The following is a 23,304-nucleotide window of genomic DNA, read 5'->3' on the forward strand; positions in this document are numbered from 1 at the left end:
GCGTTTGTTTACATTTTGACGCAGGTGAGCTACGGTGTGTAGTGAAGCATTTTTAGTTATTCCTCGTCCTGCAGGGATGATACTTGTAAGAAACTTACTTTATTTGTCGCCATGGAGACCAGGATTAGTGATTTAGAAGTAGCTAAAACACTAGCGACGGCGGATGGTTGTTACAGGATCCTACATTGGTCATATCCAAAGTCCTCATGTGTCCAGGGACATATTTCCTGAGTTTATAACCATAATATACATTTTTTTAAAACAAAGGAAGATGTTTTGATGCCAAAAAATATCGACATAATCATAGTAGTATCGACTAAATACGCACCTGTACTTGGTATCATTACAGTGGATGTCAGGTGTCGATCCACCAATGGCGTTTGTTTACATTTTGATGCCGGTGAGCTACGGTATGTAGTGAAGCATGTTTAGCTACTCCTCGTCCTGCAGGGATGATACTTGTAAGAAACTTACTTTATTTGTCGCCATGGAGGCGAGGATTAGTGATTTAGAAGTAGCTAAAACACTGACGACGGCGGATGGTTGTTAGCCGCTAGCTAGCTAGCCATGTCTTAAAGCACCTCTTCCTAAGGGCGTTTCAGTGTTATAACTTCACCTTTATCGTCAGTTTTTAAGCCAAAATGCGTCCGTTCCCCCTTTTCTGTCTACACACTGTGTCTGCTTGTAAGTACTCCTTGATTGTGTGCTGCCGAACATGCTCGTCTGCTCGTAAACCAGCAATGTCACTGCGCGACTTCGACGCGGGCGCGGGACCGGGTACGTTGCAGAGACGATATCGTACCGAAAATGATTAATTAGTATCGCGGTACTCTACTAATACCAGTATACCGTACAACCCTAGTGTACTATTAATGTGCATAGTGCATGCGATTTACTAAGACTGCATGTGCAATTGAAAAGTGGTGCACAGAGCCTTAATTTAAATGCAGATTTTGCGTGTATCATTTGGGACAAAAAAGGAAAATATGTGTGCCTAGTCCCAAGAGCTGGGTATCGGTACTCGATACCTTTCAGGTATCGACCGAAACAACCCTATACCAAGTAGTATCGAAACTGCGTCTGTCAAACGATACCGGCAATCGGTTCTTTTTGTACCTAAATCAAGAAAAAATGACTGTTTCTATGGTTTTGCTCGCAGCCGATCACTGCAAGCGTTCAATGCGCCTAGTGATTGGTCCACCACCGCAACGACAATAGTTTGTATGGCGGTAAAGCGGGATTGGCTGCTCATCATTCCGAGATGCCGGCAGCAAAACGGTCAAAGGTATGGTTGCACCAGGTACAAATAAATGCATACAATGCGGCAAGATTATTTCGGGGAAAAGGGGGAATACTAGCAATATGACTAAACACCTCATCAAGCATGGATGAAGTGCTGGCTGTCCAGAGTCGGGACCCGGGGTGGACCGCTCGCCTGTGCATCGGTTGGGGACATCTCTGCGCTGCTGACCCGGCTCCGATCCAGATGGTCTCCTGCTGGCCCCACTATGGACTGGACTCTCACTATTATGTTAGATCCACTATAGACTGGACTTTCACAATAATATGTCAGACCCACTCGACGTCCATTGCATCCGGTCTCTCCTAGAGGGGTGGGCGGGGGTGGGGGTCACCCACATATGCGGTCCTCTCCAAGGTTTCTCATAGTCATTCACATCGACGTCCCATTGGGGTTGTGAGTTTTTCCTTGCCCTTATGTGGGCTCTGTACCGCGGATGTCGTTGTGGCTTGTGCAGCCCTTTGAGACACTTGTGATTTAGGGCTGTATAAATAAACATTGATTGATTGACTGATTGAAGCACGGAGCAAACTTAAGGGTGGAGAACTGTTCTGTGTTTAAAAAAGACGGCTTCTACAACACCAGCATCGTCGTCGTCATCTCAACGGGACACTGCTCAACCGTCGATAACTTCAGGTAATATATAAATGGTTACTATGTTAACAGTACTCATCCTTTGCGTGTTCAAACATGTATTGTCCAGTAAATCGTTTCGGGCATGTCGTAGGCATGTGAGCTAACGCTAGCTTAGCTTGCTCGCTAATGACACAGCCGAAATAATACTTTGTTGTACATGTTTGTACAGTTATTTAATAAATATTTGAGCACTTTCAAAATGTATTCGTGTAAAACTCTAGAATGTGGAGCGTCAGAATAATTGTATCTAAGTTATCACAAAACGTTGTGTTTCCATGGGATCCCGGCGAGAGGACAATAATAATAATAATAATAATAATGGATTCGATTTTATATCGTGCTTTTCTATTATTAGATACTCAAAGGTGCTCACAGAGAAGTGGGAACCCATCATTCATTCACACCTGGTGGTGGTAAGCTACATTTGTAGCCACAGCTGCCCTGGGGTAGACTGACGGAAGCGAGGCTGCCAGTTTGCGCCTACGGCCCTTCCGACCACCACCTATCATTCATTCATCATTCATTCACCAGTGTGAGCGGCACCGGGGGCAAGGGTGAAGTGTCCTGCCCAAGGACACAATGGCAGTGATTTGGATGTCAAGAGGTGGGGAGCGAACCTGCAACCCTCAGGTTTCTGGCACGGCCGCTCGACCCACTACGCCATTCCGCCCCAAATGCTGTCTTTGATCCTACCAAGAAGAAGGCTTGTAAAACTCCACTGTGTAGGATGGGAAGCAACATGAAGGTGTTCTGTTTCTTTGATGTATTGTAATCAACAGAAATATATTGTCTTGACCCGAGAACTACAAAGCAGAGAGGAAGCAGGACCAGACTCCCCTCCAGACGACCTTTTCTTTGAACTGTTCGTAATCAAAGGCGATGGCTGTTTACGACCCCCGTCCCTTAGAAACAGCTGTTGCCATGTAATCAGGGGAAGTCCAAATAAAAGAGGAGGCGTACAATCTTTCGTCAGGAGCGTGGTGAGACTGTGCAAAGAGAACAGTCCAGACGTCTCTCCTCAATTGAGCCAAATTTAATTCTGTCTCTGTTTAATTCCTTGCGTCTTGTCTTGTTTAACAGATGTCATCAGCGTTTGAACCTGACAGGGAGGAGTGGTGACAATTACGCAACCCATTGCCTTCTTTCCACATGATTAATATCGAATGAAGTACTCAGTTGGTATCGGTATTGTTTTAAGGGTCCTGGTATTGGTACTGGTATCGAAAATGTTTAAACGACACCCAGCCTTACTTGCCCCACATTAGCATTGTGGATGATGGGCGATATTTCAAAACAAGTGCAGTTCCCCTTTAACTGGGTTCTGTGTAAAAAAGCAGCTTAAAGCCAGATCTCATGTTCCGGCACTGATGAGGTTATTTTGCCGGGACGTCGGTGTGAAAGAGGCTATTGTTTCATAGCTTTTATTGGTTTCATGGTCCTCCTCCGATTGTTTGGTGTCATTTGTGGTAAATCTGTTGCGCTCTTTGCTCAAAGATTTTTTTTTTCTTCCCCAGACGTGTCTTTGAGTCGTTTTGTCGCTTCCTGCATTCTACCATCACCGCACCACCTCGACAGTTGTCGTGTAAACAATCGGGCAAAAACATACAGAGTTGTGCATGCAGCAGACAATCCCTTAACTGGGCTTCTTTCCTTTCATGGTTGTGGCTTCCAATACGGATGAATCCGAGCGTGTCAAGCAAGAGCTTCTTATCGCATACCTCCAACACTCTTTTTCAGGCTACGCTTGTCTGTGGGCTGGCAGAGGAGAAAAGGTGAACAGCGGGAGGTGGGTCGGACCTGCCAGCGCCGGCCTCTCTTGACTGGCCGTTTAGGGAGAACAATGAGGGTGAAGAGAATCGGTGATGTGCTGTACCAGTCGTCATGGGGTCACAATGTCACTCACCATATGGGGACGGTGGCGCTTTTGGGCTTACTGGCATTAAAAGAAAAAATCAGACCCATAGGCTGTGTGGCAAATATGCACACATATAGACAGTGTTGGCGTTAACACACTTTTTGTGTCTTTTTACGCATTAAAATCAGAAAGGACGAGCAATTGCGGAAGCCCGTGCGTCCCTTTGATGCAGATTTATTTTATTACCGCCCGGTTTGCTTGTTTTATTTTTTTTGATCGTTTATCGCTTTCCGCCTGTGTTTTGTTCAATCAATCATCTATCAAAGTTTACATATATAGCCCTAAATCACGAGTGTCTCAAAGGGCTGCACAAGCCACAACGACATCCTTGGCTCAGATCCCACATCCGGGCAAGTAAAAATTCAACCCAATGGGATGACAATGAGAAACCTGTGAGAGTCCAGTCCAAAGTGATCTAACATAATAGTGTGAGTCCAGTCCATAGTGATCTAACATAATAGTCTGAGGCCAGTCCATAGTGATCTAACATAATAGTGTGAGAGTCCAGTCCATAGTGATCTAACATAATAGTCTGAGAGTCCAGTCCATAGTGATCTAAAATAATAGTGTGAGAGTCCAGTCCATAGGGATCTAACATAATAGTGTGAGAGTCCAGTCCATAGTGATCTAATATAATAGTCTGAGAGTCCAGTCCATAGTGATCTAAAATAATAGTGTGAGAGTCCAGTCCATAGGGATCTAACATAATAGTGTGAGAGTCCAGTCCATAGTGATCTAACATAATAGTCTGAGAGTCCAGTCCATAGTGATCTAACATAATAGTGTGAGAGTCCAGTCCATAGTGATCTAACATAATAGTCTGAGAGTCCAGTCCATAGTGATCTAACATAATAGTGTGAGAGTCCAGTCCATAGTGATCTAACATAATAGTCTGAGAGTCCAGTCCATAGTGATCTAACATAATAGTGTGAGAGTCCAGTCCATAGTGATCTAACATAATAGTGTGAGAGTCCAGTCCATAGTGATCTAACATAATAGTCTGAGAGTCCAGTCCATAGTGATCTAAAATAATAGTCTGAGAGTCCAGTCCATAGTGATCTAACATAATAGTCTGAGAGTCCAGTCCATAGTGATCTAAAATAATAGTGTGAGAGTCCAGTCCATAGGGATCTAACATAATAGTGTGAGAGTCCAGTCCATAGTGATCTAACATAATAGTCTGAGAGTCCAGTCCATAGTGATCTAACATAATAGTGTGAGAGTCCAGTCCATAGTGATCTAACATAATAGTGTGAGTCCAGTCCATAGTGATCTAACATAATAGTCTGAGGCCAGTCCATAGTGATCTAACATAATAGTCTGAGAGTCCAGTCCATAGTGATCTAAAATAATAGTGTGAGAGTCCAGTCCATAGTGATCTAACATAATAGTCTGAGAGGCCAGTCCATAGTGATCTAACATAATAGTCTGAGAGGCCAGTTCATAGTGATCTAACATAATAGTCTGAGACTCCAGTCCATAGTGATCTACCATAATAGTGTGATAGTCCAGTCCATAGGGATCTGACATAATAGTGTGAGAGTCCAGTCCATAGTGATCTAACATAATATTGTGAGTGTCCAGTCCATAGTGATCTAACATAATAGTGTGAGAGTCCAGTCCATAGTGATCTAACATAATAGTGTGAGAGCCCAGTCTATAGTGATCTAACATAATATTGTGAGAGTCCAGTCCATAGTGATCTAACATAATAGTCTGAGAGGCCAGTTCATAGTGATCTAACATAATAGTCTGAGACTCCAGTCCATAGTGATCTAACATAATAGTGTGATAGTCCAGTCCATAGGGATCTGACATACTAGTGTGAGAGTCCAGTCCATAGTGATCTAACATAATAGTCTGAGAGTCCAGTCCATAGTGATCTAACATAATAGTGTGCGAGTCCAGTCCATAGTGATCTAACATAATAGTGTGAGAGTCCAGTCCATAGTGATCTAACATAATAGTGTGAGAGTTCAGTCCATAGTGATCTAACATAATAGTCTGAGAGTCCAGTCCATAGTGATCTAAAATAATAGTGTGAGAGTCCAGTCCATAGGGATCTAACATAATAGTGTGAGAGTCCAGTCCATAGGGATCTAACATAATAGTGTGAGAGTCCAGTCCATAGTGATCTAACATAATAGTGTGAGAGTCCAGTCCATAGTGATCTAACATAATAGTCTGAGGCCAGTCCATAGTGATCTAACATAATAGTCTGAGAGTCAGGGCCATAGTGATCTAAAATAATAGTGTGAGAGTCCAGTCCGTAGGGATCTAACATAATAGTGTGAGAGTCCAGTCCATAGTGATCTAACATAATAGTGTGAGAGTCCAGTCCATAGTGATCTAACATAATAGTGTGAGAGTCCAGTCCATAGGGATCTAACATAATAGTCTGAGAGTCCAGTCCATAGTGATCTAACATAATAGTGTGCGAGTCCAGTCCATAGTGATCTAACATAATAGTGTGAGTCCAGTCCATAGTGATCTAACATAATAGTCTGAGGCCAGTCCATAGTGATCTAACATAATAGTGTGAGAGTCCAGTCCATAGTGGATCTAACATAATAGTGTGAGAGCCCAGTCCATAGTGATCTAACATAATAGTGTGAGAGTCCAGTCCATAGTGGATCTAACATAATGGTGTGAGAGCCCAGTCCATAGTGATCTAACATAATAGTGTGAGAGCCCAGTCCATAGTGGATCTAACATAATGGTGTGAGAGCCCAGTCCATAGTGATCTAACATAATAGTGTGAGAGCCCAGTCCATAGTGATCTAACATATTAGTGTGAGAGTCCAGTCCATCGTGGATCTAACATAATAGTGAGAGTCCAGTCCATAGTGATCTAACATAATAGTGTGAGAGTCCAGTCCATAGTGATCTAACAATAGTCTGAGAGTCCAGTCCATAGTGATCTAACATAATAGTCTGAGAGGCCAGTTCATAGTGATCTAACATAATAGTCTGAGACTCCAGTCCATAGTGATCTACCATAATAGTGTGATAGTCCAGTCCATAGGGATCTGACATAATAGTGTGAGAGTCCAGTCCATAGTGATCTAACATAATATTGTGAGTGTCCAGTCCATAGTGATCTAACATAATAGTGTGAGAGTCCAGTCCATAGTGATCTAACATAATAGTGTGAGAGCCCAGTCTATAGTGATCTAACATAATATTGTGAGAGTCCAGTCCATAGTGATCTAACATAATAGTCCGAGAGGCCAGTTCATAGTGATCTAACATAATAGTCTGAGACTCCAGTCCATAGTGATCTAACATAATAGTGTGATAGTCCAGTCCATAGGGATCTGACATACTAGTGTGAGAGTCCAGTCCATAGTGATCTAACATAATAGTCTGAGAGTCCAGTCCATAGTGATCTAACATAATAGTGTGAGAGTCCAGTCCATAGTGATCTAACATAATAGTCTGAGACTCCAGTCCATAGTGATCTAACATAATAGTCTGAGAGTCCAGTCCATAGTGATCTAATATAATAGTGTGAGAGTCCAGTCCATAGTGATCTAACATAATAGTGTGAGAGTCCAGTCCATAGGGATCTAACATAATAGTGTGAGAGTCCAGTCCATAGTGATCTAACATAATAGTGTGAGAGTCCAGTCCATAGTGATCTAACATAATAGTGTGAGAGTCCAGTCCATAGTGATCTAACATAATAGTCTGAGAGTCCAGTCCATAGTGATCTAACATAATAGTCTGAGAGTCCAGTCCATAGTGATCTAATATAATAGTGTGAGAGTCCAGTCCATAGTGATCTAACATAATAGTGTGAGAGTCCAGTCCATAGTGATCTAACATAATAGTGTGAGAGTCCAGTCCATAGTGATCTAACATAATAGTCTGAGAGTCCAGTCAGTAGTGATCTAACATAATAGTCTGAGAGTCCAGTCCATAGTGTTCTAACATAATAGTCTGAGAGGCCAGTCCATAGTGATCTAACATAATAGTGTGAGAGTCCAGTCCATAGTGATCTAACATAATAGTCTGAGAGTCCAGTCCATAGTGATCTAACATAATAGTGTGAGAGTCCAGTCCATAGTGATCTAACATAATAGTGTGAGAGTCCAGTCCATAGTGATCTAACATAATAGTGTGAGAGTACAGTCCATAGTGATCTAACATAATAGTGTGAGAGTCCAGTCCATCGTGTATCTAACATAATAGTGAGAGTCCAGTCCATAGTGATCTAACATAATAGTGTAAGAGTCCAGTCCATAGTGATCTAACATAATAGTGTGAGAGTCCAGTCCATAGTGATCTAACATAATATTGTGAGAGTCCAGTCCATAGTGATCTAACATAATAGTGTGAGAGTCCAGTCCATAGTGGATCTAACATAATAGTTTGAGAGTCCAGTCCATAGTGATCTAACATAATAGTGTGAGAGTCCAGTCCATAGTGATCTAACATAATAGTTTGAGAGTCCAGTCCATAGTGATCTAACATAATAGTGTGAGAGTCCAGTCCATAGTGATCTAACATAATAGTGTGAGAGTCCAGTCCATAGTGATCTAACATAATAGTCTGAGAGTCCAGTCCATAGTGATCTAACATAATAGTGTGAGAGTCCAGTCCATAGGGATCTAACATAATAGTGTGAGAGTCCAGTCCATAGTGATCTAACATAATAGTGTGAGAGTCCAGTCCATAGTGATCTAACATAATAGTCTGAGAGGCCGGTTCATAGTGATCTAACATAATAGTCTGAGACTCCAGTCCATAGTGATCTACCATAATAGTGTGATAGTCCAGTCCATAGGGATCTGACATAATAGTGTGAGAGTCCAGTCCATAGTGATCTAACATAATATTGTGAGTGTCCAGTCCATAGTGATCTAACATAATAGTGTGAGAGTCCAGTCCATAGGGATCTAACATAATAGTGTGAGAGTCCAGTCCATAGTGATCTAACATAATAGTGTGAGAGTCCAGTCCATAGTGATCTAACATAATAGTGTGAGAGTCCAGTCCATAGTGATCTAACATAATAGTGTGAGAGTCCAGTCCATAGTGATCTAACATAATAGTCTAAGAGTCCAGTCCATAGTGATCTAACATAATAGTGTGAGAGTCCAGTCCATAGTGATCTAACATAATAGTCTAAGAGTCCAGTCTATAGTGATCTAACATAATATTGTGAGAGTCCAGTCCATAGTGATCTAACATAATAGTCCGAGAGGCCAGTTCATAGTGATCTAACATAATAGTCTGAGACTCCAGTCCATAGTGATCTAACATAATAGTGTGATAGTCCAGTCCATAGGGATCTGACATACTAGTGTGAGAGTCCAGTCCATAGTGATCTAACATAATAGTCTGAGAGTCCAGTCCATAGTGATCTAACATAATAGTGTGAGAGTCCAGTCCATAGTGATCTAACATAATAGTCTGAGACTCCAGTCCATAGTGATCTAACATAATAGTCTGAGAGTCCAGTCCATAGTGATCTAATATAATAGTGTGAGAGTCCAGTCCATAGTGATCTAACATAATAGTGTGAGAGTCCAGTCCATAGTGATCTAACATAATAGTCTGAGAGTCCAGTCAGTAGTGATCTAACATAATAGTCTGAGAGTCCAGTCCATAGTGTTCTAACATAATAGTCTGAGAGGCCAGTCCATAGTGATCTAACATAATAGTGTGAGAGTCCAGTCCATAGTGATCTAACATAATAGTCTGAGAGTCCAGTCCATAGTGATCTAACATAATAGTGTGAGAGCCCAGTCCATAGTGATCTAACATAATAGTGTGAGAGCCCAGTCCATAGTGGATCTAACATAATGGTGTGAGAGCCCAGTCCATAGTGATGTAACATAATAGTCTGAGAGTCCAGTCCATAGTGATCTAATATAATAGTGTGAGAGTCCAGTCCATAGTGATCTAACATAATAGTGTGAGAGTCCAGTCCATAGGGATCTAACATAATAGTGTGAGAGTCCAGTCCATAGTGATCTAACATAATAGTGTGAGAGTCCAGTCCATAGTGATCTAACATAATAGTGTGAGAGTCCAGTCCATAGGGATCTAACATAATAGTGTGAGAGTCCAGTCCATAGTGATCTAACATAATAGTGTGAGAGTCCAGTCCATAGTGATCTAACATAATAGTGTGAGAGTCCAGTCCATAGTGATCTAACATAATAGTGTGAGAGTCCAGTCCATAGTGATCTAACATAATAGTCTAAGAGTCCAGTCCATAGTGATCTAACATAATAGTGTGAGAGTCCAGTCCACAGTGATCTAACTGTTATGATCCGCTGCCCGGATCATATTTCTGTTTATGTTTTCTTGTCACATGTGTTTTCAGCACCTTGAGTTTTGTTAGTTTCTGTTGCCATGACTACAGATTGCTCACACCTGCCTCTGGTTAGTGTTCGGGACGCGCACCTGTTGCCCGGGCGCTAATCAGAGGGCTATTTAGTTTACGCGCTGGCCTCACTCGGCCTGGTGGTCTTGTTTGCTCCCATGCAACAAGTTACGCTCTCGTTCACGCTCATAGTCTGTATTTTGTTACTAGCAACTTTTGGCTACTCTTTTGTTTTCCGTGCCGTGGGCACGGAGCAGCATATTTTGGTCTGCAACTAAAATAAATAATTTATTCTTACCTGCAAGCCGCTTCCTGACATCCCTCTGCAATTTGAAAAGACGACCTCCGGCATCACTATGCCTCGCAAGCGTAACAGAAGACCACCAGCAGACAGTCTTTTCGAAGAGGGCGTGGAGGATTCTGGCTACGAGACGTGGCTGGTCTTAAAGGCGATGGAGACAGAGACTCTCCGGTATTCCCCTTTGGAGCGCGAAGACCTTTTATGGGGGCCTAACGGTTCGTTGGTCCAAATCGACTCCATCTGGCCCGGGATGTCCGCTCACAGCCAGCCCGAACGCGTCAGCGAAAGCGGAAGTCACCCAAGAAGACTTCGGCTCGCGGCAAAGACGCTCCAATCCCGCAACTTTTCCCTCCGGGGCACAGACAGCTGTAAGCAGCCCAGGATTCCCCTCTTCATTGGTCTGGTAATTCCATCGATCACTTTACCAAACATTTCTCTGACTGGCCTGTCAATCACGGGGACTTCAGCTATGACGTCATTCCGTCGGCGCCCCCTGATGACACACCCCCTGATGACACGCTCCCTGATGACGTTGCCCCGTCCACTTTTGATGACAACATGGACAAATAATTTTTTTTAAATTCTGTTAATTCTTGCTGTCAGCCACTTCCTAATGACTTTAATTCAATAATTAAACACTATCAGGACATTTTTGTAAATTTTAGGTCTAGTCAGTCCCAGTCACCACCTGACTTTCAAGCTCTACCTCAAGTGACTTTGGTTCCGCCCCCAGTAACTACTGCTCCGCCCACAGCACATATTTTTTCCCCCTGTTCTCCCACCCAGTCTCTAGTAGGGGGCATCAATAGACAATTTGGAGGGGAGGATTCTGCCCTCCTCCTGACCTCCCTCCACCCCACCCCTAAAGACTGTTCCAGACTGCACAGAACGCGTCTGGTATCCGCTTCTTGAGGGGGGGGGGGCTAGTGCTGGGAGCTGTGCTACCTCCGTAGCACAGCTGCGCCCAGCCAAGCCGCAACCCCCTGCCCGGCCACCGCCACCAGTCTTTCGGCGTGCTAAGCCGCAACCCCCCGCCCGGCCACCGCTACCAGTCCTTCGGCGTGCTAAGCCGCAACCCCCTGCCCGGCCACCGCCACCAGTCCTTTGGCGTGCTAAGCCGCAACCTCCTGCCAGGCCACCTCCGCCAAAGTCATGACCAGCACCTCCTAGTCTGGTTTCCACACCAGTACCTCCAAGTCTGGTTTCCACACCAGTACCTCCAAGTCTGGTTTCCACACCAGCACCTGCTCCAAGTCTGGTTTCCACACCAGCACCTGCTCCAAGTCTGGTTTCCGCACCAGCACCTGCTCCAAGTCTGGTTTCCACACCAGCACCTGCTCCAAGTCTGATTTCCGCACCAGCACCTGCTCCAAGTCTGGTTAACGCACCAGCACCTGTCCCCAGACTGGTTCACGCACCAGCACCTGCTGCCATGGCAACGACAGCGACTCCTGCTGCTGCTGCAACGACAGCGACTCCTGCAACGACAGCGACTCCTGCTGCAACGACAGCGACTCCTGCTGCAACGACAGCGACAGCGACTCCTGCTGCAACGACAGCGACAGCGACTCCTGCTGCAACGACAGCGTCAGCGACTCCTGCTGCAACGACGGCGACAGCGACTCCTCCTGCTTCCACGGCGACGTCGACTCCTCCTGCTTCCACTGCGACGTCGACTCCTCCTGCTTCCACGGCGACGTTGACTCCTCCTGCTTCCACGGCGACGTCGACTCCTCCTGCTTCCACGGCGACGTCTGCTCTCTCCTCGTCTTCGGTGGGCCTTCCCAGGGCGCCGCCACCTTCCTCGCCCTCATCGTCGTCTCAGCGACCTCGAGTGGTCCAGCTTCACATGCAGTTCTCGAGGTCAGTGAATGGACGCCAGTGGCGCAAACTGCAGCGACATCCAAGACGTTGTCGGAGAACTCTCCGGTTGATGAACTTCTGGCGCCACTCACGCCCACCTTCTCGGCGGCCACGAATGTGGCCTTTCCGTGGTCGCCCGCCTCGCCAGCGGCGTTCCATTCGCCGCCGCCACCTGACCCTTCCCCGGTGGATTCGGGGACACGTGGCCTGGCGACCCTCCACCAAGACCTCCCTCCACCCTCCCTTGACTTGTGAACTGCCTTGTAGTTGGGGGGGTTTTAGTTTTTCCAGGGTACATCTGGAATCTGTCCCTTAAGGGGGGGGTACTTTAATGATCTGCAGCCCGGATCATATTTCTGTTTATGTTTTCTTGTCACATGTGTTTTCAGCACCTTGAGTTTTGTTAGTTTCTGTTGCCATGACTACAGATTGCTCACACCTGCCTCTGGTTAGTGTTCGGGACGCGCACCTGTTGCCCGGGCGCTAATCAGAGGGCTATTTAGTTTATGCGCTGGCCTCACTCGGCCTGGTGGTCTTGTTTGCTCCCATGCAACAAGTTACGCTCTCGTTCACGCTCATAGTCTGTATTTTGTTACGCCGCTTCCTGACATCCCTCTGCAATTTGAAAAGACGACCTCCAGCATCACTATGCCTCGCAAGCATAACACTAACATAATAGTGTGAGCGTCCAGTCCATAGTGATCTAACATAATAGTCTGAGAGTCCAGTCCATAGTGATCTAACATAATAGTCTGAGAGTCTAGTCCATAGTGATATAACATAATATTGTGAGAGTCCAGTCCATAGTGATCTAACATAGTAGTCAGAGTCCAGTCCATAGTGATCTAACATAATAGTCTGAGAGTCCAGTCCATAGTGATCTAACATAATAGTCTGAGAGTCCCGTCCATAGTGATCTAACATAATATTGTGAGAGTCCAGTCCATAGTGATCTAACAATAGTCTGAGAGTCCAGTATATAGTGATCTAACATAATAGTCTGAGAGTCCAGTCCATAGTGATCTAACATAATAGTCTGAGAGTCCAGTCCATAGTGATCTAACATAATAGTCTGAGAGTCCAGTCCATAGTGGGGCCAGCAGGGGATCATTTTGAGTGGAGACAAGTCAGCAGCACAGAGACGTCCCCAACTGATGCACAGATGAGTGGTCCACCCTGGGTCCCGACTTTGGACAGCTAGCGTCTCATCTGTGGTTACCGAATTTGTGCCCCCTCCCCCTGTCCACAAGAAAGGGTATTTGCCGGATCAAATTTCCGTCCCCGTTTATTGCGTTTTTATCGGTCGTAAATTTGATTCGTCAAAAGTTTTATCAATCACAAATACTGCCTCAGTTTGCACTCGGACAACTTCACCGCCAGATGACATATCAAAACAACACTGAATTAAAGTGCACCTGTTGTACAGAACGCCACTACAATGTTTCAAAACAAATAGCGTGCACTTTTGTGCATGATGTCACACAAGATATTTCAATAACTGTCAAATAAAAATTAGCTGCGTAATAGGAAATCAGATTGTGTATGTCCTTCGCTATGTGGTAGGTTCCTGCGGGCGTTATCTCCTTCTGTTGTTGACGCCAGGCTCAATTGGGTCCGTGCTGGTTGCTTCGGCATTTTGTTGGGTGTGGCACCGGCCGCAGATGTTGACTGGCGGAGTTTCTAGCACTCTTCATTCTCTAGCGGGTGACTTTTCAAATGATGCTACAAATTAGTAGCGCCGCTACTTTTTGTAGCAACGCTTTTGCCGCATACTTGACATATTACGGTTGTCTGTTCAACATCTTCCCGCTTGAAGGCAAACCACCGCCAGACGATGGGAATTAATTATTCTTCCATGTGTTAGCAGATTCTCACCTTGTCTCTCTCGTATTACCACTCGCACTGCTACGCTTGCACCACCTGCCACAGCTAACGTTACCCGTGCCTCTACCTCTCTGCTCCACGAGGGAGTATGACCTTGCACGCTCGACAGTATGTGACGTATGTAACAAGGTGCGCTTGTTTTATGTCTCTGTGAGGAGAGACAAGAAAGAGTGAGAAAAGCCTGTAGTGCTAAAAGCAACTGCGTGAGAACGTATACTGCAATACTCACGATATAGTCAGTTTCTACATCACACAGAGACAAACCCGCGATGTATCGACTATATTCGATATATCCCCCAGCCCTAGTGTAAAGTCAACCTTTTTAACTTCATCCTGTGCCATGGCTCCAGTAAATGAGTTGTTTTGGTCTTTTGTGAGTCTATGGAAACTTCACTTTTATCTCCCGCTGAAGCGACATCGTTCGAGGCTGGAGACAGGCTAGCTGTTAGCTTCAAGCTAATCAGCACCCGACCAGACTCCTCCACCCCAAAAACATACTTTGCAGGTCAACAAACGGGGTGAATGTGTGCCTTTTGAAGTGTTAAAGAAAAACTAAGAAAAAGTTGCAATGTTGACTAATAAAACAAAGCTGTTTTTTTCCTTTAAAACTCTCATTGCTCAAAACATAATATTGAATCAAAACCAATGTTTTTTTTTTTTATGAATTATTGACCTATTCAAGGTTCCGGTTACTTCACATCAAATATTCCACTTTGAAAAATATTTTTGGTGGAAGATTTTGCATATTTTGTGTGTTTTCTTTGACAAAACGGGCAGAAAACAAACAAACAAACAAACAAAAAAACAACATTAAAAAAAACTAAAACATTTTGAAATGATTGATGGATCTGAAGTTGATGTAGACTCTAGAGATTTAAGCGTTAAATAATGTACACTACCGTTCAAAAGTTTGGGGTCACATTGAAATGTCCTTATTTTTGAAGGAAAAGCACTGTACTTTTCAATGAAGATAACTTTAAACTAGTCTTAACTTTAAATAAATACACTCTATACATTGCTAATGTGGTAAATGACTATTCTAGCTGCAAATGTCTGCTTTTTGGTGCAATATCTACATAGGTGTATAGAGGCCCATTTCCAGCAACTATCACTCCAGTGTTCTAATGGTACAATGTGTTTGCTCATTGACTCAGAAGGCTAATTGATGATTAGAAAACCCTTGTGCAATCATGTTCACACATCTGAAAACAGTTTAGCTCGTTACAGAAGCTAGAAAACTGACCTTCCTTTGAGCAGATTGAGTTTCTGGAGCATCACATTTGTGGGGTCAATTAAACGCTCAAAATGGCCAGAAAAAGAAAACTTTCATCTGAAACTCGACAGTCTATTCTTGTTCTTAGAAATGAAGGCTATTCCACAAAAGTGTTTGGGTGACCCCAAACTTTTGAACGGTAGTGTATGTATGCCCTGGCACACCATTATCATCGTTTCATGACTGAAGCAAAACAATTTTTACACTTTTATACTGAAATAAATACACCTACAACTTATTAAATTAAAATATAGAAAAAACTACCAGCAGCGGTAAAGTTTAGATCCATGAAGGAAAGAAGAAAGTGAATGAATGTTTATAACTGAATACATTTACATATGCATAAACATTTGTTTTCTTTTGTATTATTTTTTAATGAATTTGGTAATGTTTATGACAACCTTTTTCCAAAACACAATATAGAATGTGAGATATAACAGGATAATGCAAGAATTTATCATTTGTTTTCAAAACGGTTACAAAAAAGTAGGACCCCAAAAATGTACTGTGGGACCCCATTTTTATGACTTGATGGGGTCCCTGGGACCCCATTTAGAAAATTCCTAGCGCCAACACTGCATATAGAGTAAGAAGTGTGGGGGGTGTACCTGTACAGATGAAGAACTTGGACTCTCCGACACTTAACTCCACCTTGTTCAAGGATATGGAAACCTGCAGGGCGGCTGTAGGACACAAAGACAAACAAAAAGGCAGACATTTTTAGTTACCTTTCAGCAGGTAGTGAGAAAAAGACGCCATAAATGTTAATATAACATTAGTACTAGGGCTGTGAATCATTGGGCACCACACTATTCCATTCAATTCTTGGGGGTAACGATTCAATTCAGAATTGGTTCTCGATTCAAAAAGATTCCCGATTCAAAATTGATACTTTTTTTTAATAACCTTAGATGCCAGTTCTATGATTAACTACATTCCTCCATAAAATAGACAGCAGCTCTGATAAATGTCTATACTACTTAAAATAAAACTGTTTTTTTTTTATAACAGTTTACTCAACCATTTACGAAAGTGGCTGAACAGGACAGATTTTTGAAAAAAAAAAAAAAAAAATCAATTTTGGATCTTTTTGAATTGATTAAGACAAATCATTCAAAAATAACAACGGTGCTTGAATCTAATTAATAGTGTCTAAGACAGGGGTGTCAAACTAATTTTAGATCGGGGGCCACATGGAGAAAAATCTACTCCAAAGTGGGCCGGACTGGTAACATCACGGCGCGATAACTTAAAAATAAAGACAACTTCAGATTGTTTTCTTTGTTTAAAAATAGAACAAGCACATTCTGAAAATGTAGAAATCATAATGTTGTTTTTTTTTTTTTTACAATTACCTGTTGTGGTTAATAATATTCTATCTTTATTTGTCGTTATTTATACTTTCTGAATAAGTTATGTGATAATGTTCATCAGTCAACTCATTGGTGTTAATTTTCAATCTATCAAGATAAACATTTTCTATATCATGTGGTTTATTTTGTACGTATGTAGCATCATCTACAAAGATACAAAGAATTGCTATTGCGACATCCAGTGGACACATTTAGAACAGCTGTTTCTTTCCTTCCAAAATTTCAGGTTAATTTTTATACTTCGCTAACTCATCCCGCGGGCCGGATAAAACCTTTTCGCGGGCCTGATCCGGCTCTCGGGTCGTACGTTTGACACCCCTGGTCTAAGACAACCTACACCCCCTATCAAAAATCCAAAATGGTTTGTTCCACCTTGGTAGTGGCAAACCGAGCAAGGAACACCACGGACGTCATAACGTCAACAAAGCTCAAACTTAAGCATACACACACAGCAACAGCATTTTGGGACAAAGACGAAGTGATAGAAGAAAGGTGAAGATAAAATAAATCTATCTGGGGCAGCGTAGGAGAAAGTTAAGAGCAATTTTCACTTTTGTATCTGACTTCCCGTAAATGTGGTGCGTTCAAAGACCCCTGATTAAAGTTAAAACTAGAGGCGTCACTAGTTCCTAAAGACAGGGGGAGACTAAACTCAAAGGAGATGCACTAATAATAATGATGTATATTATGATTCATATTCATATTCACATCTGAGCTCCCCTCCAAGGTTTCCTCATTGTTGCCCATTGGGTTGAGTTTTCTCTTGCCCTGATGTGGGATCTGAGCCGAGGATGTCGTTGTGGCTTGTGCAGCCCTTTGAGACACTCGTGATTTAGGGCTATGCAAATAAATAATCTTTAATCGATTGATTGATTGATTGATAATATCCACAGAGCATATGCGTATCAGCTAATCTCTAATAAAGGAAAACTTGACAGATGTACTGTATAATCTACATTTGTATCTATTCTTCATAATTTGTTGCCACTTTTTAAACAAAACCAAATTATTTAGAGGGTTAATAATAATGTTCTAGATATGTTAATCCCAAAATTGTCATGATCTCACATGATATTACAGGACTATTTGTTTCATGTATTTTGCTGTATCTCCTGTCCAACACTATTATTATTCTTTCCATTTCCTGTTTTCCTCCATATGCCACCACTTTAGTCTAAACCAGTGGTTCTTAACCTGGGTTCGATCGAACCCTAAGGGTTTGGTGAGTCGGGCTCAGGGGTTCGGCGGAGGTCAAGACACACCCGAGGCATCGTGTAAATAAAAACTTCTCCCTATTGGCGTATTACGGATACGGCAACAGCAGAAGTCAGACTGATTTGCAGGTGTGTAATTTGTTGTGAGTTTATGCAATGTGTTGGTTTTGTTCTTTGAACAAGGTGATGTTCATGCACGGTTCATTTTGTGCACCAATAAATGTACCAATAAAACATGGTAACACATTAGTATGGGGAACATATTCACCGTTAATTAGTTGCTTATTAACATGCAAATTAATAACATATTGGCACTTAACTAGTCATTAAGTACTTATTAATGCCTTATTCGGCATGGCCTTATTATAACCCTAACCCTGACCCTAACACTCTAACCCTAACCCTAACCAAATAACTCAAAATGAAGTCTTTGTTACTTAGAATATGTTCCCCTAGTGTCCAAAAAACTCTAAATTAAGTCTTTGTTACTTAGAATATGTTCCCCATACTAAAGTGTTACCAAAAACATATAACTTTGTCTTGAATTTGAAAAAAAACAACATTTTATTTTTCACTAAAGAAGGGTTCGGTGAATGCGCATATGAAACTGGTGGGGTTCGGTACCTCCAACAAGGTTAAGAACCACTGGTCTAAACACTGACTCCCTCACCTATCCGTGATTGGCAAACAGGTCTCACCTCTGCCTGGTTGCCAATCATGCTGCTTCTGATGTTCTGGACTGGGCTGGATCATGCTGCATAGCTTTACCTGGGCTTCCTGTGCACTTCCCTGCTGCACTATTTTTGATATGTCATTAAATCCATTTTATACCTGCACGTCAACTGTCATGTCAGCATCCTAGGGTCAGAACCGTGACACGAAACGTGTCAATCATTAAAAAAGTCAAAAACTAATTAAGGTTTTACATGTGTTTTAAAAAATCTGGTTTCAACCAAATCCATGCAATAATGTGTTTTTAGTGCTTGTAGACATTACCAAGCGTGTGTGTAAGGCAGGGAGTGTCCAAAGTGTGGCCCGTGGGCCATTTGCGGCCCGCAGGTCATTTTTTAACGGCCCCACGGCACATTCTAAAAATACGATTGGAAACAATTAAAAACATAAAAAATGGTATAAAAGAGCAAACAGATGAAATGTAACAAGAACATGTTGCAATGTTTACTCTAATAACAAAAAGCTGCCATGCAGGCTGTTTCTTTCTTTAAAAAATAATAATGAATCAAAATCAATGTCATTATGAATTATTGACCTTTTCAAGGCTCCAATTACGTCACATTAAATATTCCACTTTGAGATATTTTTTGGGGAAAATGTTGCATATTTTGTGTTTGCCATATAAAAAACTGAGCTGGTTTTTTTAAAGAAGGGCCTCAAATGAACAAACAAAAAACATAAACAACAATAACATTTATAATTGGCGGATAGATCTGAAGTTGATATTATTGTGTTAAAATTAAACAGTAAAAAAACATTATTATTTATTTTTTAACACTTTAATGAGTAGGACCCTTTTGGATCCCCAATAATGTTAGTGTGATTTGTTTTTAAGTGTCATTGCTCAAAAAATAATAATGAATTAAAATCAATGGTGTTATGAGTTATTGACCTTTTTAAGGCTCCAATTATTATATAATGTCAAATATTCCACTTAAAAATTTTATTGTGTGAAAATATTGCATATTTTGTGTTTTTTTTCCATAAAAAAATGGGTTATCTTTGACAAAAAGAGCATACAATTTAAATCTTTAAAAACGTTATATTGACAGATAGACCTAATGTTGATCTAGAGATTTAAAAGTTGTAAAATAATAATACAAATAATAATACTGAATAATGACACATTTTTTATATTTTTTCTGACCAAAACCCTTTGTGGTACCCGGGATCAAGCTTGAGTGGAGGCCTAAATGTATATTTTTTATACATATATTGTATTGGTTTTTTAAATAAAAAATATCAAAATGGCCCCCGCTTGCTTAGATTTTTCAGTGTGCGGCCCTCAGTGGAAAAAGTTTGGACACCCCTGGTGTAAGGGGTAGCAACGTTGGGCTCAGGTTGGGATGGGTGGCTTACATTGCACAACAGGTTGATGAGTTAACTGCAGACCTGGGGCCTTGTGAATTTAGCGTGTGTACTCACAAAAGCCTGGCGTACCTCCTATTTCGTGGCAAAGACGTGACGCATCCAGACTGGACTGAACGTGAACATGTGAGGTGCTTAACGCCCACTTCATGCAATGCTTACTTTGGCAACACACAGACGTGGCTGTTCAAGCTTTGCCAACCGTTGATTCCAACAATGTTAAAGATCAAGGCAAGAACACAAAACTATTTTTTTCCGCCAATGCATTTAATGCATCACTTCATATTCGAGAGGAAGTCTATTAATTTATCCAGGCAACTATTTTGCCACCTACTGCTGTCACACTGTTCTTGTGACTGTAGCACAGCTAGGCCAGTCGGGGTGACAGCTGGTGGTTGTTACCGCAAATAGCTCTCCTGAGTTATAATAATAAATTGAGTAATCAAACCTGAGCCAAAGTCTTTCACATCCTTTTTGATATGCTAGAATGTTAAAATTCAAAATATTTCAAAACAAATATTACATAATTTTCACATGAAACTGTAATCTGGCTGTGAGCAGGCTACTGTATATTTTGTAGATTACACAAAGGTGTGATGGTGTCAGACATTTTTTGTAGATAATTTTTCCAAGTTCATTGTCTCAGGGAACTGTCTTTCGTATGCAGGTTTATAGGACAAGGAAATCCTAGTTTATTGTGATAAGGGAATTATTGACTTTGCTTCAGATTGATTGATTGATTGATTGATTGATTGAGACTTTTATTAGTAGGTTGCACAGTGAAGTACATATTCCGTACAATTGACCACTAAATGGTAACACCCGAATAAGTTTTTCAACTTTTTTAAGTCGGGGTCCACTTAAATTGATTCATGATACAGATATATACTATCAGATATATACTATCATCATAATACAGTCATCACACAAGATAATCACATTGAATTATTTACATTATTTACAATCAGGGATGTGGAGGGGGGGCTGGGGGGGGGAGTAGGATATGGACATGAAGTAGTGGACAGAGAGAGAGAGAGAGAGAGAGAGAGAGAGAGAGAGAGAGAGAGAGAGAGAGAGAGAGAGAGAGAGATGAGAGAGAGAGAGAGAGAGAGAGAGAGAGAGAGAGAGAGATCAGAAGGCATAAGAAAAAGTATCTGCATTTGATTGTTTACATTTGATTATTAGCAATCCGGGGAGGGTGTTAGTTTAGGGTTGTAGCTGCCTGGAGGTGAACTTTTATTGCGGTTTTGAAGGAGGATAGAGATGCCCTTTCTTTTATACCTGTTGGGAGCGCATTCCACATTGATGTGGCATAGAAAGAGAATGAGTTAAGACCTTTGTTAGTTCGGAATCTGGGTTTAACGTGGTTAGTGGAGCTCCCCCTGGTGTTGTGGTTATGTCGGTCATTTACGTTAAGGAAGTAGTTTGACATGTACTTCGGTATCAGGGAGGTGTAGCGGATTTTATAGACGAGGCTCAGTGCAAGTTGTTTAACTCTGTCCTCCACCTGCATTTGATTGTTTACATTTGATTATTAGCAATCCGGGGAGGGTGTTACTTTAGGGTTGTAGCTGCCTGGAGGTGAACTTTTATTGCGGTTTTGAAGGAGGATAGAGATGCCCTTTCTTTTATACCTGTTGGGAGCGCATTCCACATTGATGTGGCATAGAAAGAGAATGAGTTAAGACCTTTGTTAGTTCGGAATCCGGGTTTAACGTGGTTAGTGGAGCTCCCCCTGGTGTTGTGGTTATGTCGGTCATTTACGTTAAGGAAGTAGTTTGACATGTACTTCGGTATCAGGGAGGTGTAGCGGATTTTATAGACGAGGCTCAGTGCAAGTTGTTTTACTCTGTCCTCCACCTTGAGCCAGCCCACTTTAGAGAAGTGGGTAGGAGTGAGGTGGGATCTGGGGTGGAGGTCTAGAAGTAACCTGACTAGCTTGTTCTGAGATGTTTGGAGAAGTGTTATACGTTTACTTCCACAAAGAGGTTTGAAAAACATAACATTGTTATGAATAATTGTTTTTTTTAAGCTTTTTCTACCAAGACTTTTTTTTTGAGAAATAAAAAAAGTGAAAATGTGTATATTTTTGTTTATATTTAATTTATTTTTCATATTTATGTTATTTATTTTAATTTTACTTTTATTATATATTGACAATAATAAATGTGGTATAAATGGTCTGTATTTGTCTTGTGATTTGTCTTAAATAATAACAATAGTAATAATATTTTTGACTGACAAAAATTGCCAATAAGAAATTAATGGTATCGGTATCAGTATTGATGAAAATGCAAGAAAAGGTATCGGTATCGTATCGAATCCTAAAAGTGTGGTATCGCCCATCCCTAATTGCAGCCTCTATTTTTGTTAAACTTCTTCTTTACCTTCTTCCTGACGTAGTACCACCTATTTCTTATTTGTTCCAGTTCTCGAACTCCTCAGCATTGGCAGCCTCGCAACTTTAATCCCACTCAACCCTCTTTGGTTGGCCGGAAACGCCAGAAGACAGCGTAGCGTGCCCAAGAGCATATTTTACAACACCTTCACTTCAGCCAGAGGCACCTCCTACTCCTTGTGGGTGAATTCCTCAACCTTTCCCGTCTTGCTCCTTATCTTTGTTTTCTGAATGTGCATAGTGTGGGATCTCAGGCGCATGGCTATTCTGAATGGGGGCGTGGCCAGAGAGTGGCCAGCCACTCCAACATGTACGCTCAGGTCCACGTTGATTGGGATGTACAAAAGAAATGTTCTTGGAATAATGCGTGCGCACTAGTGTTGTCCCGATACCAATATTTTGGTACCGGTACTGGTACCAAAATTATTTTGATACTTTTCTAAATAAAAGGAACCACAAAAAATTGCATTATTGGCTTTATTTTAACACAAAATCTCAGGGTATATTAAACATATGTTTATTATTGCAAGTTTGTCTTTAAATAAAATAGTGAACATACAAGACAACTTGTCTTTTATTGGTAAGTAAACAAACAAAGACTCCTAATTAGTCTGCCGACGTATGCAGTAACATATTGTGTCATTTTCTGTTCTATTATTCTGTCAACATTATGAAGGACAAACTGTAAACAAGTATTATTAATCTACTTG

The 23,304-nt window shown here is 41.8% G+C and overlaps 1 protein-coding gene across 7 annotated transcripts in view; it reads right to left on the minus strand.

The window, feature by feature from the left end:
• Nucleotides 1-23,304, minus strand: part of LOC133659064 (neural cell adhesion molecule 2-like) — an 831,315-nt gene that overhangs the window by 268,410 nt on the left and 539,601 nt on the right. For 6 of the 7 annotated variants that reach the window (XM_062061786.1, XM_062061755.1, XM_062061746.1 and 3 more), the window contains exon 2: nt 16,118-16,192. In XM_062061786.1, the coding sequence (XP_061917770.1) occupies nt 16,118-16,192 (75 nt within the window). Of the gene's footprint in view, nt 1-16,117; nt 16,193-22,583; nt 22,635-23,304 lie in introns of those variants that run through there. The other variant, XM_062061804.1, reaches the window with a different exon arrangement.

Source organism: Entelurus aequoreus, linkage group LG01, assembly GCF_033978785.1.
Source record: "Entelurus aequoreus isolate RoL-2023_Sb linkage group LG01, RoL_Eaeq_v1.1, whole genome shotgun sequence".
Taxonomy (NCBI): Eukaryota; Metazoa; Chordata; class Actinopteri; order Syngnathiformes; family Syngnathidae; genus Entelurus; species Entelurus aequoreus.